The sequence below is a fragment of the Aristolochia californica genome, unplaced genomic scaffold, assembly GCF_029961685.1.
Source record: "Aristolochia californica isolate CCGP_79_NKW_82.1479 unplaced genomic scaffold, dmAriCali1.0.hap1 SCAF_7, whole genome shotgun sequence".
In the NCBI taxonomy this organism is placed as follows: domain Eukaryota; kingdom Viridiplantae; phylum Streptophyta; class Magnoliopsida; order Piperales; family Aristolochiaceae; genus Aristolochia; species Aristolochia californica.
In genome coordinates, this window is record NW_027182268.1 from 33,512,857 (window position 1) to 33,536,923 (window position 24,067).

At 35.7% G+C, this 24,067-nt stretch overlaps 1 protein-coding gene and 1 pseudogene across 1 annotated transcript; both read right to left on the bottom strand.

The window, feature by feature from the left end:
• Positions 1–7,135: 7,135 nt before the first annotated feature.
• Positions 7,136–10,820, bottom strand: LOC137937334 (uncharacterized; annotated as a pseudogene).
• A 4,346-nt stretch (positions 10,821–15,166) lies between these two features.
• Positions 15,167–16,303, bottom strand: LOC137937335 (uncharacterized). The gene is made up of 4 exons (XM_068782405.1): positions 16,284–16,303; positions 15,917–15,979; positions 15,539–15,737; positions 15,167–15,412 (listed from the first exon to the last, which is right to left on the bottom strand). The coding sequence occupies exons 1-4, from the start codon at positions 16,301–16,303 to the stop codon at positions 15,167–15,169; spliced, it is 528 nt and encodes a 175-aa protein (XP_068638506.1).
• Between the last annotated feature and the right edge of the window lie 7,764 nt (positions 16,304–24,067).

Genomic DNA, 24,067 nt, shown 5'->3' on the forward strand with positions numbered 1-24,067 from the left:
TCCGAGAGGAGACTGACGACCGTATCCTCTCCTCTAGACAAACATTTTCCACTTTTCCACATTATTTGAAAGTTTTTCCTTTTTTCAATTTCTTTCTCTTTTTTTTTTTTGCTATTTTTTGATGATACGACAACATTTTGGGCCATTTTCCGTCCTTTTCCTAGCCGCACATGCAATGGCACACATCATTTCCATATTAAACTCAGTTCAATCACTAAGTAAAGGATTGAGTTGGGTCAACATTCTCATAAGTCTTTTATTAAGTAGATGATGGCTTTCTTATTTATTTTTATATTGCACGAAATTAAAGTGATCTTTTAGGTTATCACAAACGATCATTATTAGACTTATTTTTTTATAATTTTATGTCATATATTTCAATATAATTAAGTGGAAAAATTCATTGTTTAATTAAATTACTTCTAATGACCTGATTATTTTTTTAGAATTGACAATATTATTGTCAATCTATTTAAAAGCTAGTTATGGGTCATTTATGCTCCAATCAGGTCAACTTAATAAAATAGCAAGAATTGTTCCTTGCTGTCAAACTTGGATTGTCGCTTACACTGCTGAAAAAGGTTGTATTTGACCACTGAACTATTGTCCTAAACACAAAGATTAACAATTTTGGCGAAAGACCATTCAGGTTTGAAAGCAAGTTGTTCAAAGATGTCTTTGTATTAGTTTATGGAGGATTTGTAAAAAATGATATGTTTACGGACCAACTAGTGGTATTGTTGCTATAAAGCTCAAAGCTTCTGAAAGGGAAGTTAAAACAATGGTCCAAACCAACTTAGGGCCTCTCTCTTTACTCAAAACTCTACCTTTGTTAGTCACTTATCCAATTCCTTGACCTCCTCCAACAAGGTAGACCCTTATCTCCCTCGTATTTCTTTAATTATATTTGGTTGAAGGATGGGGATACCAAAACCTGATTTTTCGACCGCATTGCCTTCACCAGACATTCATTTAACAAAATTAACTCCATCCATCTTATAATTTCAACTTTTTTATTGTTTTAATTTTTTTTAATATTTTTCATTATTTTATGATTTATTTATATATGAATTTAATGGTCTTTTAGTTGTATTTTTACTCTTTTAAAGAACTATAATAATTTCCTTTGGCATTTTGCTAAGATAAACAATTTATTAACCGAAGAAAAGTGTATCAATATTTCTTTTTTCTAATCTATTTTAGTTATGCTGTTAGTTTTTTGTTCATTTAGATTATAGGATTAAATTCTTAAATATTTATTATATTTTATAGTTTTCTATTTCTTAACATTGATTTGTATTTTATTTTTTATTTTATTATTAGTACTCATTTTGAGTTCCTATTTATAATTACAGAAAAATTATATTTTTCTTAATTACAAATTATGGCATTAAGAAAGATGCAAAAGGAAATGTCACTAATGATGACAACTAATTGTATGTAGTTATTGTTCAAGTCTTTCCATGATTATTTTCATTATATTTGTTTGTTGTTATCTCCACTTGATAATTATTTATTCCATTTCATATTTATATGATAAGTCAATTTTACCAATGTCATTACTCTAGAGGATAGCTATAGAAGAAGCAAATGCGCACCATTTATGAAATGCCCACAATACGTGAGTACAATATTTAACTTAATTTTTTTAGGATTATATAGTTGTGAATGATTTGAATCCTTTCTAGAATTATAGATTGTCATTTAGACTCTCCATATGATTTTCGTAATTTACGCTTGGAGTTGGGTTGGATCTAGGTTGGAGCCTCCTATGTCTTGCTAGGTCTTGTCTAGATGAATTCATAATATGTTGGATTTCAATTCGATTTGGATCAAGCCTCGAGTTTTATACTACTTTGTTTTTAATGTATAATTTTTAACAATATAATTATGAATGATGAAGTTGTATACTAAATACAAGCAGAAAAAATACACTTGTTTTTATTAATAAAAATATAATAAATTATTCTAACATTTAGGAAAAAATTTAGAAATGTGATTCCAAGAAAGTAAAATAAAATAAAAAATGGAATGAAGTCATCAATTTCAAATTACCATCATTGATCTATGATCCACGTTTGGCTTATAATCAAGTTGGATTCGTTTAAGAGTGTATGTCCTAGCTACATAAACTTTTAACTGCTTGGATTTGAATTCTAACCCCTTTTGGTCAATGTTAAACAAATTAAATTTTCCAAAAACTCAATTGCATTCGTTAGATCTAGGTTGGGTTTGAGCATATTGCAAGGCTTATTGTAATTGACTCACTTTTTAGCTTTCGTTGTTTTCCTTTACCAACGATGAGCTTCTTCCTCAAACGTCTTACTCTCCATTTCCTTATCTCAACTTCCAATGTACATGTCTTCTCCTCTTTAATTACTTGTTTCTTCACACGATTTTGTTTCTTGTTTCTTCACATGATTTTGTTTCTATCATAATGCATCTCTCTAGTTTGGGCCTCTTGTCAAATTGTCATCGCTTGATTCTCCCACCAAATTGTCATTGCTTTTTCTCTTCCAATTACAATTTCAGTAGAGGTTCTACATAATCTGCTTTCATTTGTTTTAGTTCTACTCTATTTTGAACTCTAGCAATTATCTTTAGTTTCCTACGAAACCCACCCAAAATGTTTTTACTCTCTTCTAAATTGTTTCAATATCATTTTTGGGCATGAAGTCCCATCGCAAGGCGGGCTCTTGAATATTTGATCATGGAAACTAAATTTTGATTTCTAGGGTCGACATAGAGGGAGAGAAGAGAGAAACTCTAGCACTTGGGAGAGGAGAAAAGAAACCAAGGGAGAGAAAGAAGAGGAAAAGAGAGAGATGTGTAAAGATGAATTTAAGCCAAGAGGAAGAGGCATGGATGCTCTACCCCATGCCTTGAGGCTATATTTATAATTGTGTGAAGGTATTTTAAATGACTACAATGCTTTTAGGGCTACATGCTCCAAAAAGAAAAAGACATAAGATGACATACACCATCTTCCATAATTATAACTCTATACCATCTCTATGGAAGTTCTCCTTATTTGCTAGTCATGCCACCCCTACACACGTGGATTTCTTTTAACACTCCCCCTCAAGCTGTTGTTTATAACTCCACTTTTCAAATAATCTAGGTCAAGAAACTTGTGTGATTGAAAAGATATTCGAATTTTGTGTGGTTTGTGTTGGAAGATAGGCTCAAGCCCACAAGCTCAAGCCCACAAGCTCAAGGCTAGTAAGCCCACACATCTAAATGATGGCATATGGGTAAAATAGGATACTTTCCATAAAGATGGCATAAAGGTGTAAATACTTGTTCTTTTTATATCTCTCCTTTTATGAAGATATAGCCCTAAGGGCATTGTAAAGCTATAAATAAAGGCATTGGCTAAGAGGTAAAGCATTGAATTTCTCCCCTCTTTTCTCAAGAAAATCGTCCAGCCTCCCTCCTCACTTGGTCAGCGCACCTTCGACTCCCTTAATCCAAACTCTCTCCATCTTGGTTCATCCCTTCTCCTCTCCTTCCTCTCTTCTTCTTCTTCTTCTTCTTCTTCTTCTTCTTCTTCGTTGATTTAAAATCCTCCACATGGGATCCTAATTTCTACATGGTATCAGAGCAAGGAGTTTAGGATCCCCCTTGATGAAGAATAGAAGGAATTATTTATGAAGTCTGTCCAAGAATTTGTTCATGAAAGAAGGAGTCCAGCCATGAAGAGATAAATCATTTGTGGCCATTATTTACACTCTTTCTTAATTGTTGAATTCTTGATTTTTGAATTACAACAAGTAAAGATAATCTTCATATGAGAGGTCGTGAAAATCTATCTGTTATGACTAAGAAGATGTTATAATCTTGATCATCTTGTAGCTAAATTACAAGCTTGATCAAGATTAGTTGTTGCTAGCGTCTTATCAAGATTGATAAATTGATGATTTGCGATTCGGTTACCTTTATGTAACTTGGATCAATTTTCTTTGAGGTGGAATTCCAACACATGTTGCTGTAAATTCTCTCACTTGACGCTACTCATGGGGTCTTTTTATGTTGTTGGATGACCATCATATGGTTAAAATTTCAGCACGTACTTATCTATATTACTTTGCTGCTTTTGAACTCCAACAATTGCCCTTTTTTTTTACGTTGGAGTGTTCCCATGAGCTGAGAAAAGTTTGCTTCCTAGAGTCTTGATTTGCCGCTAAGTATCTCTAAAGAAGATAGTGGTTCTCACAAGTTTGCCCACAATTTGTGTTGGAGTTTGGATTAAAGCATAAGAGTTTGCATCTATCCTCCCCTCTTTGTTTTTCTATAAGAATATAAGAAGAATTGAGTGATGGCTGGATCTTGTCCCCACTTGACAAAAACACAAATCCCTTGAAGATTTGGTGCTTGCTCTCGTGGAAATTTTTTATTCCTTCCATTGTCGGTGCCTGATTTAGTCCCCAATTTCTTCAAATTGCATTGAGTAATTATTATTTAAAGACTCCCCTTGCAATTGACCTCGACGATTGAATTGCCTTATGATGAAGATTGGACATACAAGTAGTATGAGTGACAGACTCCGCATTACTATAATCCCATTAAGAGATCTCTCCAATTATCTTAGCTAGTCACAATTAGTACGACGGGTTCTCATTACTCGTGACCTTCTTAGTCACGTAATCAAACTCCATCCTCCGATTAATGAATAAGATGTAACCTACCTCAAGTGGGTTAAAAATGATAATCGGGTTATTAGTTGGCTCATCAATAGCATGGAAAAATATGTAGCTAACAATGTGGTCCACTTGGAAATAGCCAAGGACATTTGGGACACATGTGCTAAGATATACTCCAATACGACCTCCTTACAAAAATTATTCGATGTCTTACAAAGTATGCTGAATACTAAAAAAGGAGATAACATCCATGAGTTTTTGGCCCGGTTTTGGGGCTTTCTCCAAGAATAGAAAATCGCTCAGCCATATTCTATAGATATTGCAATTCAAGAAAGGTAACGGGAGGCCTTGGCAGCAGTTATTTACTTGACAAATATCAAGCCCTACGTTGAGGTTGCTAAGACCCAGCTTCTTAGCTCCTCCATCCTTTGATGACATCAGTGCCACGTTTCTACGGATCCCTGATCAATCTCCTACTTCCCCCCATTGATGCTCCATCTGCTATGTACGCCGACAATAGGGGTACATCATCCTCATACCGAGACGCGGCAGAAATATTAGAGGGGGTCGCAATAGAGGAGGTAGAACGGGTTTGACCCATTCCCTCACTGAGCCTCGTCTTTGCACTTACTGTGGTGGTCGGAACCACCTTGTGGAAACCTGTTGGAATCTTTATGGCAAGCCTGATTGGACCACAACTAACCCAACTTCCATTAATATTGATAAATGGGAAGAAAAGGCTTACTCCCAATCTGGGAATGTGACTCTCACTACTAAAGATTATGCCGCATTTCAGAAGATGAAGTCTCTTATGGAGTTCTCCATTCCACTATTACCTACTACTGCTACCACCATTGCCTCAGGTATGTTTTCTTCCTCTTCATCCTCTTCCTCTTGGATCATAGACTCCGGGGCCTTCGAACATCCTTAAGGTAACAAACACATGTTTCATTCCTTATCTCCATGTCTTCCCCAAAAATTTGTTACTATTGCTAATGGTACCCAAACCAAGGTACTTGGCAAGGGTTCCTCATCTCTTTCATCCTCTATCCCTCTTCAAGATGTTTTGTTTGTCCATCAATTTCCTTTATATTTGCTTTTGGTTAGTCAAATAACAAAAAAATTGAATTGCTCTCTCACCTTCTCACCCTCTTCTTGTACATTTCAAGATCTAACTAAGAAATAGATGATTGGTGGTGGCCATGAAAAAGGGGGTTTGTACTACTTCACTCTTCTGCCATTAGCTACCCTATCATCCACTACATCTGAGGCACAACTTTGGCACAATCGGCTTGGCCATCCGTCTACATCTTTACTTTATCATTTACTTCCTCATTATCTGCTTTCAATTGTGAGGTTTGTCAATTAAGTAAACACCATAGGAGTACATATTCTCCTCGCCTTACAACTACAAGTGCTGCTCCTTTTTCTTTAATACACTCTGATGTATGGGGACCTTTGTGTATCTCTAATATTTCTCAAGTTAAATACTTTGTTACATTTGTTGATGACTTTACCCGAGTCCCTTGGTTATATCTATTTAAAGAGCGATATGGAATTCTTCTTATTTTTAAAACCTTTCATGATATGGTGTTGACTCAATTTGGAAAGAAAATTCAAATCCTTAAGTCTGATAATGCTAAGGAATACTTATTGTTAAGCACCTAGCCAATACTACCCAAAAGACCGGCCTGTTAGGAGCGGAAGACATAGGTACTTAACCCAGACCCATAACCATGATGTCCCATAACATCGCAAATGTTAAACACCTAGCTAATACTACCCAAAAGACCGGCCTGTTAGAAGTGGAAGACATAGGTACTTGTAAAAACAGAGAGAACCGAAAAACAATAACAGAGATTCAAAGAATGATTTTCCAATGATGTATTCTTCTCTGTTTAGGAGGTAATTTATAATACATTACATACTGATTTTAGGATCAATTTAGATCCTAAAATCAAGGAATAAATTACAAGATCAAGGAAACAATCCGTTTCCTACAATCATGTTAATCAATTTACAACCAGCTCATTACAGGCTTGCAAACACTCCCCCTCAAGTTGGTGCATAGATATCGGTCATGCCCAACTTGTCAATTATACCATGAAATGCTTCTCTGATACTGCCTTCGTGACCATATCAGCCAGTTGACTCGCAGATTGAATGAAGGGGAATTGTATGATTTTTGCATCGAGGTTCTCCTTGATGAAATGACGATCAACTTCAACATGTTTAGTGCGATCATGTTGAATTGGATTCTGTGCAATGGTGATGGCTTCCTTGTTATCACAGTGGAGATTCATCGGTTAGGAGTATCCAATCCCTAAACCCCTCAGTATATCTTTTATCCATAACAACTCGCATACACCATGAGCCATGCCTCAAAATTCAGCTTCAGCACTTGATCGTGATACTACCTTCTGTTTTTTGCTTTTCCAAGTGACCAGATTCCCTTCCACAAAAGTAAAGTAACCCGACGTAGATCTTCTGGTTGTCTGATCACCTGCCCAATCAGAATCTGTATATCCTTCAATACTAGAGATACTATTTTTTGAGAATAACAGACCTTTTCCTGGAGCACTCTTTAAGTATCTCAAGATCCGATAGACTGCTTCCATATGTTCTTCACTTGGTGCATGCACGAACTGACTCACAACACTTACTGCATATGCTACATCGGGCCTTGTGTGTGATAGGTAGATTAATCTTCCAACTAATCGCTGATAACGCCCTTTGTCGGTTGGGATTTGATCTGGAAGAATTCCGAGTTTATGATGCATTTCCATGGGCATCTCTATTGGTTTACAGTCAAGCATTCCGGTTTCGGCTAGAAGATCTAACACATATTTTCTCTGTGAAAGGAAGACTCCAAGTTTCGATCTTGCAACCTCAATTCCCAAAAAATATTTAAGTTGTCCGAGATCCTTCATTTCGAATTTAGTGGCTAAATACTCCTATAAAGCTTGCATTTCACCTGGGTTATCTCCTGTCACGACCATATCATCAACATATAAAATTAAAGCTATTACCTTTCCTTCTTTGTGTTTTATAAACAAAGCATGATCTGAGTTACTTTGTTTATAACCAAACTCCTTCATTGTAGCCGAGAATCTCCCAAACCATGCTCTAGGTGATTGTTTCAGCCCATACAATGACTTCTTCAATTAACATACTTTACCTTGAGACAAAGAACCACTTTTTATGCCAGGTGGTAGCTCCATGTAGACTTCTTCTTCTAAGTCTCCATTGAGGAAGACATTTTTAACGTCAAATTGTTGCAGAGGCCAGTCTCGATTTGCTGTTATAGATATAAGAATACGAATTGTATTGATCTTAGCTACTGGTGCAAAAGTATCCTGATAGTCTATCCCATACCTTTGCGTATATCCCTTTGCAACTAGTCGAGCTTTATATCTGTCAATACTTCCATCCGGTTTGAGTTTCAATGTGAACACCCATCGACATCCAATTGTTTTTACTCCTTTAGGTTGGGGAACAAGTTCCCAAGTGGCATTTTTTTGTAGAGCCTCCATCTCTTCGTTCATCGCTTTTTTCCATTTTGGATTAGCTAATGCATTCTGCACATTACTAGGAATAGAAACCCTGGATAATTGATCAACAGTAAATGCATATGATTTAGTCAACCTATGGGAGGACACATAGTTATTGATTGAGTATTTGGTCTTGGCTTCAAGATCAGGTTCATACTATTTTTTTGGAACTCCCCTATTCAATCTTTGTGGATATCTAGGGGTTATGTTTACTGTAGGAAGACATGTTTCATTAGACTCATCAAACACAGAATTCGTATTTACCTGAGGAAGAACATTCCGAGTTGATTCTTCAGTTGTTGGTGTAGACGGGGGCAACTCTGGGGGTTCTTCAGGTGAAATTACTGAATCACAGTCTTGTTGCATATCATGACATTTGCAAAATTCATTCACCGCTTCTAACTCAATAAACTCAGCACCTCCGTTAGTTTCATGTGAAACATTTTCTTTATTTGAACTCTCCCCCTGAATAATAAGGCACTGATTCATAGAAGCAGACATCTAGAGTCACATGGAGCTTGTTGGTGTGTGGATCATAACATCGATATCCTTTTTGAAATTCAAAGTAGCCAACAAGTACACATCTCTTGGCACATGGATCAAGTTTATTTCGCAAGATCTTTGGGATATGAACATAAGCAGTACACCCAAAAATTCAGGGTTCAAGATTCGGAAGATGGGAAATTGAAATCAGGGATTGCAGTTTGCGTAGAGGAGTTTGAAAATCAAGTACTCTAGAAGGTGTTCGATTGATGAGGTAGGCAGCAGATGTGATAGCTTCGCTCCAATAAAATCGAGGCATGTTCATGCCAAAGAGAGAGGCACGCACTACTTCCAAAAGTTGTCTATTCTTTCTTTCTGCCAATCCATTCTGTTGGGGAGTATAGGTGCAAGAAGTCTAATGACGAATTCCATGAGTGGTCAGAAATTTTTTGAGAGAAGCATTAACAAACCCAGTACCATTGTCAGATTGCAAAACACGAATCTGCTTTTGGTATTGAGTATATATCATTGTATGAAATTTCTAAAATGCTAGACACACATCACTCTTTTGTATATGCAGAGATACCCAAATCATTCTAGTGCATTCATCAATAAATGTCACAAAGTAACGAGCTCTAGAAATAGAAGGAACCTTGGCTGGACCCCAAACATCAGAATGAATAACCTCAAAAGGTTCAAAACTTTTATTCAAACTCGGTAAATAAGCAATACGGCGGCACTTAGCCAATTCACATGTGTCACAATGAAAATGCACATCATTCAAACCTAAAAAAATTTGAGGTCGCAATTTCTTAAGATAAGCAAAGGAAAGGTGGCCTAATCGTCGGTGCCATAACCATACAGTTGTTTGAGCATTATCTTCACTGCTAGCTTGATTTGTCTGACTGATTTTCGATCCCCCGTTCTCTGTCAACTCCAAATAGTAGAGTTTGCCCCGTCTAACACCATAACCAAGAAACTTTCGGGTTAGAATGTCCTGAAAGACACAAAATGAGGGCCAAAAAGTTACAGTACAAGCAAGAGTGGAAATAATTTGGCTAACAGACAAAAGGTTATATTCAAGAGAGGGAACCACAAGGACAGTATCTAATATCAAATTATTGGATAATATAACAGATCCTTCCCCAGGAATAGGAGAGGTACTACCATTGGCTGTTGAAATAATAGATTGTGGAGAAGGTAGGATAGATTGTAATTGACTGGGATCCCTTGTCATGTGATCGGATGCACCTGTATCAATAATCCAAGGTCTATTCTTAGAATGTATAAAAAATACTAATGCATTATCGAGAATACCTGGATGAGCAACATTTGCAGTAGGTAGCTCCTGATTATTTTCCATGGATGTCACCATAGCTTTCCCAGCAATCTTTTTACGGGGTTTTCTTGAGAAATCCCACCACTCCGGATAGCCAATAATCTCATAACACCGGTGTTGTGAATGTCCTTTTTCTTTGCAGTGAGTACATACACGATTGTTACCTTTGCCAGAGGATTGAGGGTTCCGACTGCTTAATGTTCCTTGTCGATTTTGGTTGACCAACATCGCTGAGTTCTCTGAGACTGAACGATAGCTCCCCATTGTCTGTCTCTGTTGATATTCGCGTCTGACATATGCATATGTACTCTCCAAATCAAGTTTGGGGTCTTTTCGCAAAATTTCTCCACGAACTTGATCAAACTCGGAGTCAAGCCCACTGAGAAAAATATGAACCCGAAGCCTAGCCATTGCAGAGTGCAACTGGATTAGCCCTTCGACTGTTCCTTCCTGAGATATAGTTCTATGACCAATCTCCTGGAAAATAGCAACCGGTTCATTGTAGTACATGGATAACGGTCTACCATTTTGTTTGGTAGAAAAATATCTCTGGTTCAGCTCAAATATACAAGTTTCATCTGATCCATCATAGAACGTTTTTGATACTGCTTCCCATATCTCCTTGGCAGTGGAGAGGCGAATAAATTGCTGCATGAGCGATGGACTCAAGGAGTCAATAAGCCAACTTTTGACTCTTTGATTTTCAGTAATCCATGCTCCAAGATTGGCATCGCCAGATGCTGGTTTTTTTGTTTCGCCGGTGAGGTATCTAGCTTTGTTGTGTGCGCCAATTCGCATCTCCATGAGTTGGGACCATAATGAATAATTGGTCTCATCGAGGATAATTCAAGTTGGAAATGCAGAATTATCTTGGTGGACTATAATCTGTGGTGATGGGATAAGTTCAGTGGATGCACCTGTAGTGGTGGCCATCGATCTGAAATTTTGGTCCGGTCTTGCCTATCCGATCCGGTTCGGTTCAGTCCGATCCGGTTCAGTTCGATCTGGTTCAATTCGGTACGATCTGGCCTGGTTCAATTCTGGTCCGGTCCAATGCTAGTTCGGTTCGATTCGATTATAGTACGATGCTGGTCCGGTCCGATTCGGGTTTAGTCCGATTTGGTTGACCCGCCAGTCTGGGTCGGTTCGGTCGACAGAAAAATAAAGGAACAATAGTTCCTAAGTTTCAAAAAATACTTGTCTTCTTCGGCAGCGGCAACGGAGCTTTGACTTCCTTCGGCAACGACAGTGGTTGGCAGCGACAACGGGGTGGTGGTGCCGTTGTCGGCACTTGTCGGCGACGTGATTTCGGCTACAGGACCATCGTCGCAGAACATTGTTCTCTTTCGGCAATTCGGCTTCCCTCGGCGATAGTGGTGATCAGTGGCAATAACGGGCAGGTGGAACGGTCGTTGGCGGTCGTCTTCGGTCTTCAGTGATCGTCGTCGATCGTCGGCGATGTTCTTTTAGCCTCGGGACAGCCGAAATACAGAGTTGCAGAAAAAAACAGAGTTCTGCAATTCCGACAATTTTTTCTTTTTTCGGCTTCCTCCTTCGGCGATTACGGGAGCACTTAGCTCCACCTTTCGGTGACGGAAAAGAAAGGATAATTCTCCTGCTCTGATACCATGTAAAAACAGAGAGAACTGAAAAACAATAACAAAGATTCAAAGAATGATTTTCCGATGATGTACTCTTCTCCGTTTATGAGTTAATTTATAATACATTACATACTGATTTTAGGATCAATTTAGATCCTAAAATCCCGGAATAAATTACAAGATCAAGGAAACAATCCATTTCCTATAATCACGTTAATCAATTTACAACCAGCTCATTACAAGCTTGCAAACAGTACTTAACCCCAGGACCATAACATCACACCCCACCTTTGCGAGCCGACAACCACAACGGCGCAACGACACTGGCCCAACCCGGTGGCCTACTCTAGCGGCGGCCTACTCCTAGTGCCCCTTCGCAGTTCTCCAAGTCGCCCCCTCTGCTAGGTTGCCCCTTCCGAACCTACCAGTAATTTTAATCCAGCCTTTGACACCCCAGAACTCGAACTTGGGAGCCTGCTCTGATACCAAATGTTAAGCACCTAGCCAATACTACCCAAAAGACCGACTTGTTAGGAGCGCAAGACATAGGTACTTAACCCCAAGACCATAACCAGGATGTCCCATAACATCACACCCCCCCTTCGCGAGCCGACGACCACGGCGGCACAACGACACAGGCCCGACCCGGGTTTTTATCCAACGACCTACCTATATTTTAATCTAGCCTTTGTGCGCGACGCAACGACATTGGTCCGACCTGGGTTTTTATCCTACGGCCTACCATTATTTAAATCCAGCCTCTATAGTGTTGCCAGGAATCGAACTCACGATCGAGGGTTGGCTCTGATTCCAAATGTTAAGCACCTAGCCAATACTACCCAAAAGATCGACCTGTTAGGAGCGGAAGACATAGGTACTTAACCCAGGACCATAACATTACACCCCCCTTCGCAAGCCGACGTCCATGGCGGCCAGCACCAACGATTGCCCCACTCCTAGTGCCCCATTGCAGTTCTCCAGGTCGGCCCCTTCCACTTGGTCGCCCCTTCTGCTTCGGTAACACACACCATGATTCAAACTCGCGACTGAGCGTTAGCTCTGATACCAAATGTTAAGCACCTAGCTAATACTACCCAAAAGATCGGCCTGTTACGAGCGGAAGACATAGGTACTTAACCCAAGCCCATAACCAGGATGTCCCATAACATTATCTAGTGAGTTCTTGTTATAATGTGGGACCCACCATGGTGCACGTGCTAGTGGGACCCACCATGAAGACGTGAGATGCCAAGAAGAGTCCTCACCCAAGCTAACACGAGTTAAGAGATAAGAAGCACAAGTTGAAATAAGTTAGAAGACTTAAAGATCAAGTGGGACCCACAAAGATACCACGAGCCGGTAATCTTATCTATATGAACTGGAAGATCATGTGGAACCCACAAAGATAAGATCACGAGCCAGCCTCCTCTCTTATGTCCATGTGATTGAAGAAGAGTTAGAGTTCAAGTTATATTAGACCTCTAGTAGATTGTGTTATCCTTTAATGATATACTTATCTTAGAGAGTTTGAGTTAGAATGTAATTAGGAGACTTAATGGTTAATTGTATAAGGACTCTATCACTCCCTCTACTATAAAGAGAGGTGTTCTAATTCAGAATTAATCAAATTCTACAATTCCATGTTGAGTAAATCTCTCTCTCTTTGCTTGGCGCACACCTCTTCTCCTCTTCCCTCTACCCGAGAGCCTTCTTCTCCTTTTCTTCTTTTTCTTTCTCTCTTCCCTTGTTTGGGATATTAGAAAAGGGGTCCTAAATTCAACATGGTATTAGAGCATTAAATTTAGGATCCCCACGTAAAAAAGAATGCTCTAAGAAGATATGATTACCACTACTCATAGAAGGCTCCTTGTGAAGGAAGATAAAAAAGCGTGAGATAAGTTCCTTCATTATTTTTTATACTTCATGTTACTAGTTTCTGAATTTAGAAGATGAGTTAAAGATGATTATGTGAATGATTTTCATCATATGAGATCATGGATATGAATGCATCTCGATCTAGAAGAAGCTATCAAAATAGTTTTGTCGGTTTGGAATTTTGTTTAATCGAGACCAGTTCATGATAAGATTGTTGAAATTTTTTTTTCTTCATGGGAATAGGAGTCCCCTGATATAGAAGATTGATATTGAGTTTCTTATGAATGGTTATTCAGAAAAAATAATCAGAATAATGATTTTTTAGCATCAATGCTAAAGTTCTCCATGCACTAAGTTACTTGAAGATTACTACTTATTTTTTTATTAAAATTTATTGGAGATTTGTTTTAGTTGAAGTGTCTATTATGGCTGAAGAAAATATGAGTAGCAAAGATAATATACTCACAATTACCACTATACCTTTACGAAGGGTATCAAATTTTATAAGTTGGTCCACATCGATTCGGAGGTTTCTTATAACAGATGATCTATTGGTCATCTCACCACTTAATGATGAAGAAGACATTTTTTTTATAACAAATGGTTAAAAAAGGATACCATTGTGATTAGTTGGCTAATCAGCAACATGAAAAAATTGTGGAAAGAATGCACTCATTGTAGGAGATATGGCCACACTATAGTTACATGCTATTACAAGGAAGTCAGTTACTATGGAAAAAATGGTCACTATAGAGCAATATGTTATCATGCTAACGACAACTCAGACTTGACAAAGGCTAATCAAGCCTTAGTTGGTGATACAAAGGAGAATCAACCCACCAAATCAACTGAAAAGAAATTTTTTAGTGATGAAGAATATGAGTTGTTTGAAAACAGGAAGGATTCTTCTCCAAGTTCCTCATTAAATACCGCTGCCACCACTGCTTCAGGTATGCTATATGCCTCATCTTCATCCTGGATAATTGACTCTGGAGCCTCCGAGCATCTGACAGGTAATAGAAATTTATTACATTTTGTATCTCCATGTCTTTCACATAAGTTTGTTACCAGGAAAATATCTCACTTCTCCCTGGTTTGAGGGCTTATTTATACATCTCTGTTATTTGGGCCTATTGCTACATCTATGATATTTGGTTCAAGTTGGGATCACTGCCATTACTTTCCAACTTGAGGGGGAGAAGTACAAGCAATACAAGGAAGAGGTATTTATTCCTTATGTTGTAGATAAGTTTATTTGACCAAAATATTCAAGAAAGGGAGAGCACAAAAGATGAAGCTTGTACATCTAAGAAAAAATATTTATATCGGATTATGATTATTTCATCAGTCCTTCTACATATACAACGAACAATTACAACTTTTCCTGGACATCAAAATCAAAAGGATGAACATCATCTTTTAATATCTTGAAACAAGCTTTTAAAGCCCCAAATGTACGCTCAATAGTGTTCTATAAAGATGAGTGTCTTTGGTTAAATAATTCTCTTTCATCAGAGTATTATCTCCAAATTCTTGCAAGTAATAACGAGTCCCTCGACAGGGAACCAAAAACCTTGGAAGATTTGTATATCCAACATCTACCAAATAATATTTGCCTACAATAAGATATATATCTATTATAATCTAATAATAATAATAAAAAATTTAAATAGACTATAGAGATAAATGACTTTTACCTTCAAAAACATATTTATCTCGTTTGGTTAATACTGCCTGCAATACACGTAAATCAGATGCTAACTCCTCCCATCCAGCAAGTATATAATTGAATTGCATGTCAAATATACATATTACCATTACGTTCTGTGAGATGAAACTCTTCCTATTCCAGAATCCTATTTGTTGAACAAACAAGATATGTGCTTTAATATGAATACCATCGATGGCACCAATACAATCCTAATAAAAAAATCATTAATACAAACATATATTTTATATTAACTAAAAACTATTCATCAAACGACTTTATATTTACCATAAAGTAAGGATAATAGATTAATCTGTTCAAGATCTTGGAATGAATACGTCTTGAAAGTCGCTTGATATAATCAGATTGTAGTTGGCAATACCATCTAACACCTTATTAAAATACGTAATAATAGTCCAATTTGAAATTTCAAACATCTCTAAAGTAACACTATATGATTGTTGTTGACCAACAGTGAGATAAAAATATGCAAGTTGTTCTTCCATAAATATTGTCCTTGTATTAAATAAGAATCCTCTATTTTTCAAGATTCCAACCAACTTGAGAAAAATAATTTGATTCATTCTATACATTTTTCAAAATTTAATAGGCGATCTTTCTAATTTTTTCTTTAAATATCGTGGACCAGCCATATGATAAAAACATTGTACTCGCCTATTATGATAATTTAAATATATATTGATAAGGGCAAGTACAATTGTATAACTTGTAATACAAGTACATATTTTTCCCCTATCTGGTAGAGTATCCATGGGTACCTGCAATACTTGATATTTAATAATAAAAACATTGTTCAAACAAATTCAATTATCTATTATTAAACGTGTTAACGCAACCTTTACCATTAAAGAAATCTCAACATCTACGTATTGAATACTAACAATAATAATGTTCAACTATTTTATCATACAAAAAACACATTAAATTTTTACCCACATTTTATCATACTACATACATATTCATGTTTACCACAAATGCTCAATAATTAACGTCATTCATACAAAATCAAAAGTGTCTCATAAATATAGGTTAAAACTATAAACATATGTGTAAGTTTATTACATTGCATTGAAGTTACACATCAGCCAGTTATACTAATCTTCTCGTGTCATCTTGACAAACATATCTTTTTTATCTTTGGTGTTAAGCAACTGTGGAACACGAAATTTGACTTCTCTGGGCAAGTTAGATAATGCCTCGATAGCTTCAAACCATGAAAGTTGTGCATCGGCATGTATGGGACTAAATATATTTGAAAGGGTTGATGACATATTGTTAATGGCATCAACGACCATTTTAGCATTGTCAGCAAATAGTTCAAATATCTTCCTATGCCGAATAGCAAAATTATATCCTTAGCATTTTTTGGTGTTTTGTTTCTCAGAGGAACCTCACTTGGAAACTCATTGGGATCTCCCTAATTATATCAACTTCATCTTTGTCTTCAATCATTGACCCTTTAGTAGTATTTGGAAGGTTTTCTTCTAGCTCAACTCATTGTTTGACTTACTGTCCCCATGACAATAAAATTTCTAACAACTAAAGCCAATTTTTCATATAATGGACAACCTTCCCACCTATACTTATCGGTTTATTTGTGCTCCTGTATAAAAAGTTATCGCTTAAAATATTTAAAATCCTAATTAATAATGCAAGAAACATAATATTCTATGCTACATTTACAAACCTTTATGTAATATTGTCACACTATCTTACTTGCAGTGACTTTCTACGTTGTTGGATCCCACCGAAAACCACTAGTGTTAAGGCACGTTGTCACGATATGAAAGGATTTTTTCCAAGTCCTCATGCGGTTTTACAATTGTTCATTTGTCTTTAGGTTCATTGAATCCAAATTAACCATACTGACACAGTCATTGAAAACTTCATGTTTCCAGACTCTATTGGGTAATTTGTTTTCCAAATTAACTTGCTCAATGAGCAAATCAAGCACTTGACAATGAATCAAGAATAATTTATTCTTGAGAAAAAGTAAAGGAGAAGGTAGGTGGAGAAGAATAAAAAGGAGGGGTAAATAAAGCTATTTTTGTTTTCCAATTCCACCCATTCTGTATCACAATGAAAATTGTTTCATCCAAACGTCACCTTCCATGCTGGTCTACAACAAAGTGGACAAAATAAAAGAAAAAGATCTATTGATCAAATAGACTCATTGGGATTTCTCTAATTGCATATCTTCATCTATATCCTCAATCATTGACTCTTCTGCAGTATTTGGAAGGTTGTTTTCTGACTCAACGATTGTTTGACTTACTATCCCCATGGCAATAAAATTTCCAACAACTAAAGCCAATTTTTTATATAGTGGACAACCTTCCCACCTATACTTATCGGCTTCTCTGTGCTCCTACAAGAAAAATTATCGCTTAAAATATTTAAAATCCTAATTAATAATGCAAGAAACATAACATTTTATATTACATTTACAAACATTTATGTAATCTTGCTGTACTGTTTTACTTGCAATGACTTTTTGCATTGTTGGATCCTACCCAAAACCGTTAGTGTTGAAGCAGGTTGTCACGATCTGATAGATTTTTTCCCAAGTCCACAAGCGATTTTTCAACTGTTCATTTGACTTTTGGTTCATTGAGTCCAAATTAAATATACTGATATCGTCTATATAAACCTCATGTTTCCAAAATCCATTGGGTAACTTGTTATCCAAATTGACTTGCTGAATGAGCAAATCAATCATTTTACTGTCTTTCATACTGCATTTACTTTTCCTCCTTCCAACCATCTAAAGTTCATAAAAGGTAGACAATGAATCAAGAATAATTTGTTCTTGAGAAAAAGTAAAGGAGAAGGGAGGGGGAGAAAGAAAAAAAGAGGGGTAAATAAAGCTAGATATACCTGGAGTTTTTGTTTTCCAATTCCACCCATTCCGTATCACAATGAAAATTGTTTTATCCAAACGTCACTTTCCATGCTAGTTTACAACAAAGAAGACAACATAAAAGAAAAGAGATCTATTGATCAAATATTTTAAATATAAATTGAAACATATAATCTTAAATGTGCAAGCTAAATAAGTGTTAGATGGTACCGTAACCAAATTCAAATTAGATGCAAATAAAATCAAGATAAAACTCGTTCAAACCACCATGCGCAGCCCAAAGCAATAACCCCCTATAAATTTTTGAAGACCACAAATGTCATACGTTCATCATGAAAAAGGTAACAAAGCCTTAGGACATTGTGAAAGAGATTAAAAAAAAAATCAATGAAATACTTGAAGATTTTCTATACTCTCGAATCCTCTAAAAAAAACATCTTAAACAACAACATCATCATTCAGCGGTATTAGGTGAAAGGCATCGAGGTCCAATCTCTCTAACCTCCTCCTAACTCAGAAATAAAAATTCCTTCTTCAACGAGAGTCTAACAACAAAAGTTTCGGAGAACCTGAGAAGGAGGACACGACCAGATAGGAAACTAGAAGCAAGAGGAGGGGAAAACGCATGAGTGTAGTAACCTCCGCTTCTTCTTTTCTTTTCATATTCTTCTTCTTTCCTTCGCCGAGCACCCTTGCCCTTTCTTTCTTTTCTTTCTGGAATTTTCCAGAAACTACCCGATGCTCGACCTTTTATTAAATCTCACCTCCACCCCATTTTACCTAATTGCCTCTCCCTATCATTTATTTCCACTACCATCTTTTATGAATTTAGTGCTTTAAATTGACATGAAGAATTTGTTTTCTTAAAATAAATGACGAGGGTGAAGCTTCTCTATTCATTCTTAGACTCGTATGCAGCTTCTCCTACAAAGTAGTTTTACAAAATAACCTGCACTAATAGAATTACTTTCAACCTTTAAATTATTAATATAATTTTTGTCTAATATAGGGATGGAACGTTCCACGTAAGTTTGGTCACTTTGAAGTTTGACCGATATGTACTAGATTTGTAATTTCCAAGGAACATAGAACACATTATAAATGTCGGCTATGTCTAGAGGTAGAAGAGGACTTTGAAGTTTGACTGGCTTATGGTCCATAATATGATATACACTAGATTCATATTTTTTTAAGGAACATGGAACACATTATAAATGTCAGCTAAGTCCAGTGGTAGAGGAGGTGATATCTTATATGGTAAGAAATTAAGGTTTCATTTGTAAGGGTAATAAACAAGTCCAGCTTTATCAAACTTCATGATTTGTTAAAGTTGACGAGTTCAAAAAAAACCGAGCTGAGATGGTCTCAGCTCAGTGCTACTACCCTTACTGCCATCGACGTATATAAAATCTATTTGTTATCCTTAATATTTTATTTGTTCTACCTTGCTTTAAATTGGACAATTGAGCTCCAGTTATCCTTGATTACCAAAACGTCCATGAGTCAAAAATTTTTCTTATTTTGATAAATTTACCTTAAAAATTTAATTACTTTTGTCATCTTTCACATACCTTCTTTACCATCTAAGGTATACAAATGTACAAAAAAAAAATCACAAATGATGCTAAATATACCTAATCGACACCTTTCCTTGAATTCTAGATCACCTCAATTGAGCATTAGAACTTCCAATCAAGAATTTGCTAAATAGAATAAAATTTTATTTTTTATTACTTAATATATAAATCTATATATTATTACACTAAATGGAAGGTTATAAAACATGTATCGACAAATAAAATTATTAAAAACTTACCTAAAATTTTAAAATTTGAAAAAAATTTAAAATTAGAAGAAGATTTTTAATTAATTAATATAATAACTTATATTTTATTATTGTAAATACAAGGTAATATAACGTGTACGGATAAATTAGATTTTTAAACATATTTTCCTAATTAAAAAATATTTTAAATTATAATGAAAGGAGTTAGATAGGTATGAATTTACTTTTTAATTAATTAATTTACGAATTTTATAATTTGTTATTATAAAAAAGAAGGTAGTAAAATATGTACCAACAAATAAAAATTTTATAAACTAAAATATTTTTTACAAAATAGTATTATATTAAATAAAATCTTAAAGCGATATTGTAAGGTATTAATTACATTAAAAATATTATTTAATATTTAATAATTAAATTTTATTTTTTTATTATATTAAAGTGAAAGTATTGAAATGAATGTGTATGCTTTTAAAACCAAAAATTAACGTCTTAAAATGTTTTTAATTAAAAAATTACTTAAAATCAATAATGAAAACAAAATAAGAGAAAAAAGGTAAGCTGACATGTATGGCTTATGTGGCGTGTGATGACGTGTTATGATGACATGACATCCTACATGGATGATGACATGGTAGTTTGATGACGTGTTGGGTGACATGTTGTTAGACTCATCGGGTATTGATGTGGTACACATAAACGGTCAAAGCTTACGTGTCACCTTTGACTATACACATATATAGTTGACTGGTCGAAGTTGGAAATTTTTTATATTAGGTTTAAAAGTTGGTTATTTAGGCTATTATTTATTAAAAAAATGGGTAATATAGTCAAATTCCCTTTAGAGAAAAACCAACTTTGGTCTACAATTTTGTCTCGTGGTGGGTTTGATTTTTCAACCTATGCTCATATGTTTAAACACTTCTCACTCTATCCTCGTGCTAGGGTCAATTTTCAACCTATTTTTACAATCCTTTTGATGAATAAGGATACATGTTTAATAAAAATGTGTTTAACCCATTAAAAAAAGTATACTTTTTAAAGATTATTAAAAATTAGAAAACATAATATAACATACCTATAAAACTCCTTTTAAAAAAATGTTTTAAAAATATATGGCCAGTTAAAAAACTAGTTGAACGAAGTTTAGTCTAGTGTTCCAATCTAACTTTAGTCTAATATATGTCTAGTTTGAACCCGATTGATGGCACTCACATTCGCTTTGTTCTTTTTCCTAGATCGTTATACTTGTAGCTCAATTCCTCTTTCTCATACACCTCTTTGAGGTTTTCTTTGTCTTCAATTTTTCTTCTTTTAGATGTTGTTTGCTTTCTTAAGAAGAACCATCATCTCTATTTGTTGTTAAGCTCGGTTTGAGACCGAAAAGGTTGTCATCATCTTGGATCTGTATTGTTTTCAACAGAAGTCCAAATCAGTGTCAAATTGTTTTCAACGAGGAAGAAAATTGACTCTACGTTCATGTAGGAAACACTCAAGTTTCAAGTTCCACATAACTGAATTGTAATATGTTCAATTCAAAGTAATAAGTTTCAAAGTTCGTTAGTTATAGTGGAGCATATTCTTACATTAACATTTTTCAATTTTGTGATTGAATGGTGATTTCATAATAAATGTTAGTGCTAATTCATGAATTATTTTCGCTGCTGTAATCGTGTTGCATTGTCTGATTCATTTCATTTGTCATAGGTAACTTATTTAGAGGAATGTAAAATTCAACCTAACTATTCAAGATCCGAGCATGAATTATTTCTTAACACACTAATTGATAGATCTACACGACCTCTATTTCTTCCTGGGTTTTATTATGATGTCAAGCTATCGTTATGTCACCAAGCTAACATTTTCCATAGAATTGTTAGGAGATTTGTCTTTTTCTCTCTCTCTTTTTTTTTATATAACTCTAAATAGGCAAAAATATGTATTGCTCATTTTGATGGAGAATGTATCCCTGGAGTATTAGCAGCCAATGCAAGCTCAATTCCTTTAATGGTTTTAAATATCCCTTGAGAAGGGTAGATAGGGGTAGTATGTATTGGTAGGATTGATGACAAGTTTGTTGTCAATCCTACTATAGGTCAGGTAATATGTTTTCTCTTTTGTGTTCCTTATCATCTATGTCTACAACTTGAAAATTATTTTATTAGTTGTATTGCCTTATGAACATTGTTTTGCATTTTAAGTGTTTTTTCCCTTCACTTTGATGTGATGAAATAAGTGATCTTGAAATAGTGTAAGCTTGTTACATGAATGGAACTATAATGATAACTTTGGAAGGTCTTGAGATACATGATAGTGTTTTAAGAATGCACTCTGACTGGCTCAATTTTTTTCACCCTCATGAAAATATCTTGATATCATACTTAGTCAAATTTGCTAAGTCATTTTTTTTTATCATTATAGCCTTTCTTATGATTGAGAAGGTTATTTTTCCTCCATTACATTCCCCTTTTTATCGGTTACCTCTCTCATATCATCCTTTTTTTACTCTCGCATACCCCTCTGGGCCAACCTCTTGTGCGTTGCTTCGGTTGTTTTCTCTTTTTATATACATACTGGTGTTTTAAGTTCATTGAGACTTTTTAATGAGTTCCCCTTAAGTGGTTTTTTATCGTCGTTCTTTGAGTGACAGACGTTATCCTTTTTAGTTATTATTATTCTACTATTGATTGAAATATTTATGAGGTTGTTTTTAACTTTGTTATACATACATTTGTCAGAGTGGTTCTGTCCACTCTTGTAGGCGGTAGCTTTCCGCACCTAATAGATCAGTCTGTTGGGTAGTTTTGGCTAGCCGCTGTCATGGTGTCAGAATTTGGCACACCATGTCCAGCGTTCGAATCCCATGAGAGGCGGTCAAGAATAGGCGGGGTGTGTGTCAGAGTGGTTCCGTCCACTCTTGTAGGCGGTAGCTTTCTGCACCTAATAGATCGGTCTGTTGGGTTGTATTGGCTTAGCCACTGTCATGGTATCAGAGCTGGGCTCGCCACGTACCGCTTTCGAATCCCGTGAGAGGCGATCAAGAATGGGCGGGGTGGGTCAAGAATGGACTCTAATACCATGACAACGGCTAGCCAATACAACCCAATAGACCGATCTATTTGGTGCGGAATGCTACCGCCTACAAGAGTGGACGGAACCACTCTGACAACATTACCCATCTTATTTTTTGAAAGTCTGTGTCGAATTGAGTTCTTATCCTCGGGACACCTTAATAGAGGAGATAATAAATACAATTATGTGTTTGTTTCAAACTTGGATTACACTGATACCTTCTACTTTGAGGGAGAGAAGTAGAAGAGAAGGTATAAGAAAGAAGTATTTTATTCCATATGTTGTGGTAATTTTTAAGTGACCAAAATATTCAAGAAAGGGGGAACACAAAAGATGAAGTATTTGCAGCTCTGAAGAATTGCTTATATGAAAAAAAATTTCAATAAAAGAAAATTGAAGATTAAGGATCTTTTTCATTGCAAGCTAAAGTTATAAACTCTAGCTTGAGGCTCGTATTGAAGAGGAGATATGGAAGAGTCTTACATCACTCTCACAATAAGAAGTCTTATAGAGCCAAAATTATTATGGAAGGAGGTCTAATAAAAGAGTTTTAGTTAAAAGGTGTTTTAGTTATGTTAGTCTTCTTTTTTATGTTTGGTTGTTTAATTATGCTAGGACTTATCTTTAAGTGTTATACTTTGGGTCTAACTAGGACAAGGGTAGTTTAATTGTAATTGGACTCTACTACTTTCCTCTTTTATAAATAGGGGCTCATATACTCAGATTACAATGAGTTAGTGAAGTTTTTATCTTTTCTAGAAATTCAACTGTGAATAAAATTAAAGACAATAAAATTTCTTTTCAAAGCACACAAGTTTCTTGACCAAGATTATTTTCAAAGTGGAGTTGTAAACACCATCTTGAGGGGGAGTGTTAAAAGACACCCACGTTTGTAGGGGTGGCATGACTAGCAAATAAGAACTTCCATAGAGATGGCATAAAGTTATAATTATGGAAGACGGTGTATGTCATCTTATATATTTTTCTTTTTGGAGCATGTAGCCCTAAATGCATTGTAATCATTCTAAACACCTTCACACAATTCTAAATATAGCCTCAAGGCATGGGGTAGAACATTCACGCTTCTTCCTCTTTGTTCAAATTCGTCTTTACACATCTCTCTCTTTC

Excerpts from the sequence above, each read along its gene's own strand:
- LOC137937335 (XM_068782405.1), bottom strand. The coding sequence starts at position 16,303 with ATGTGTAACTTCAATGCAAT. Across the intron at positions 15,738-15,916 it reads GTATTACAAGTTATACAATT|AGGATTCTTATTTAATACAA; the intron begins GTACTTGCCCTT and ends CTTGAAAAATAG. Across the intron at positions 15,413-15,538 it reads TATCAAGCGACTTTCAAGAC|GATTGTATTGGTGCCATCGA; the intron begins GTATTCATTCCA and ends TTTTTTTATTAG.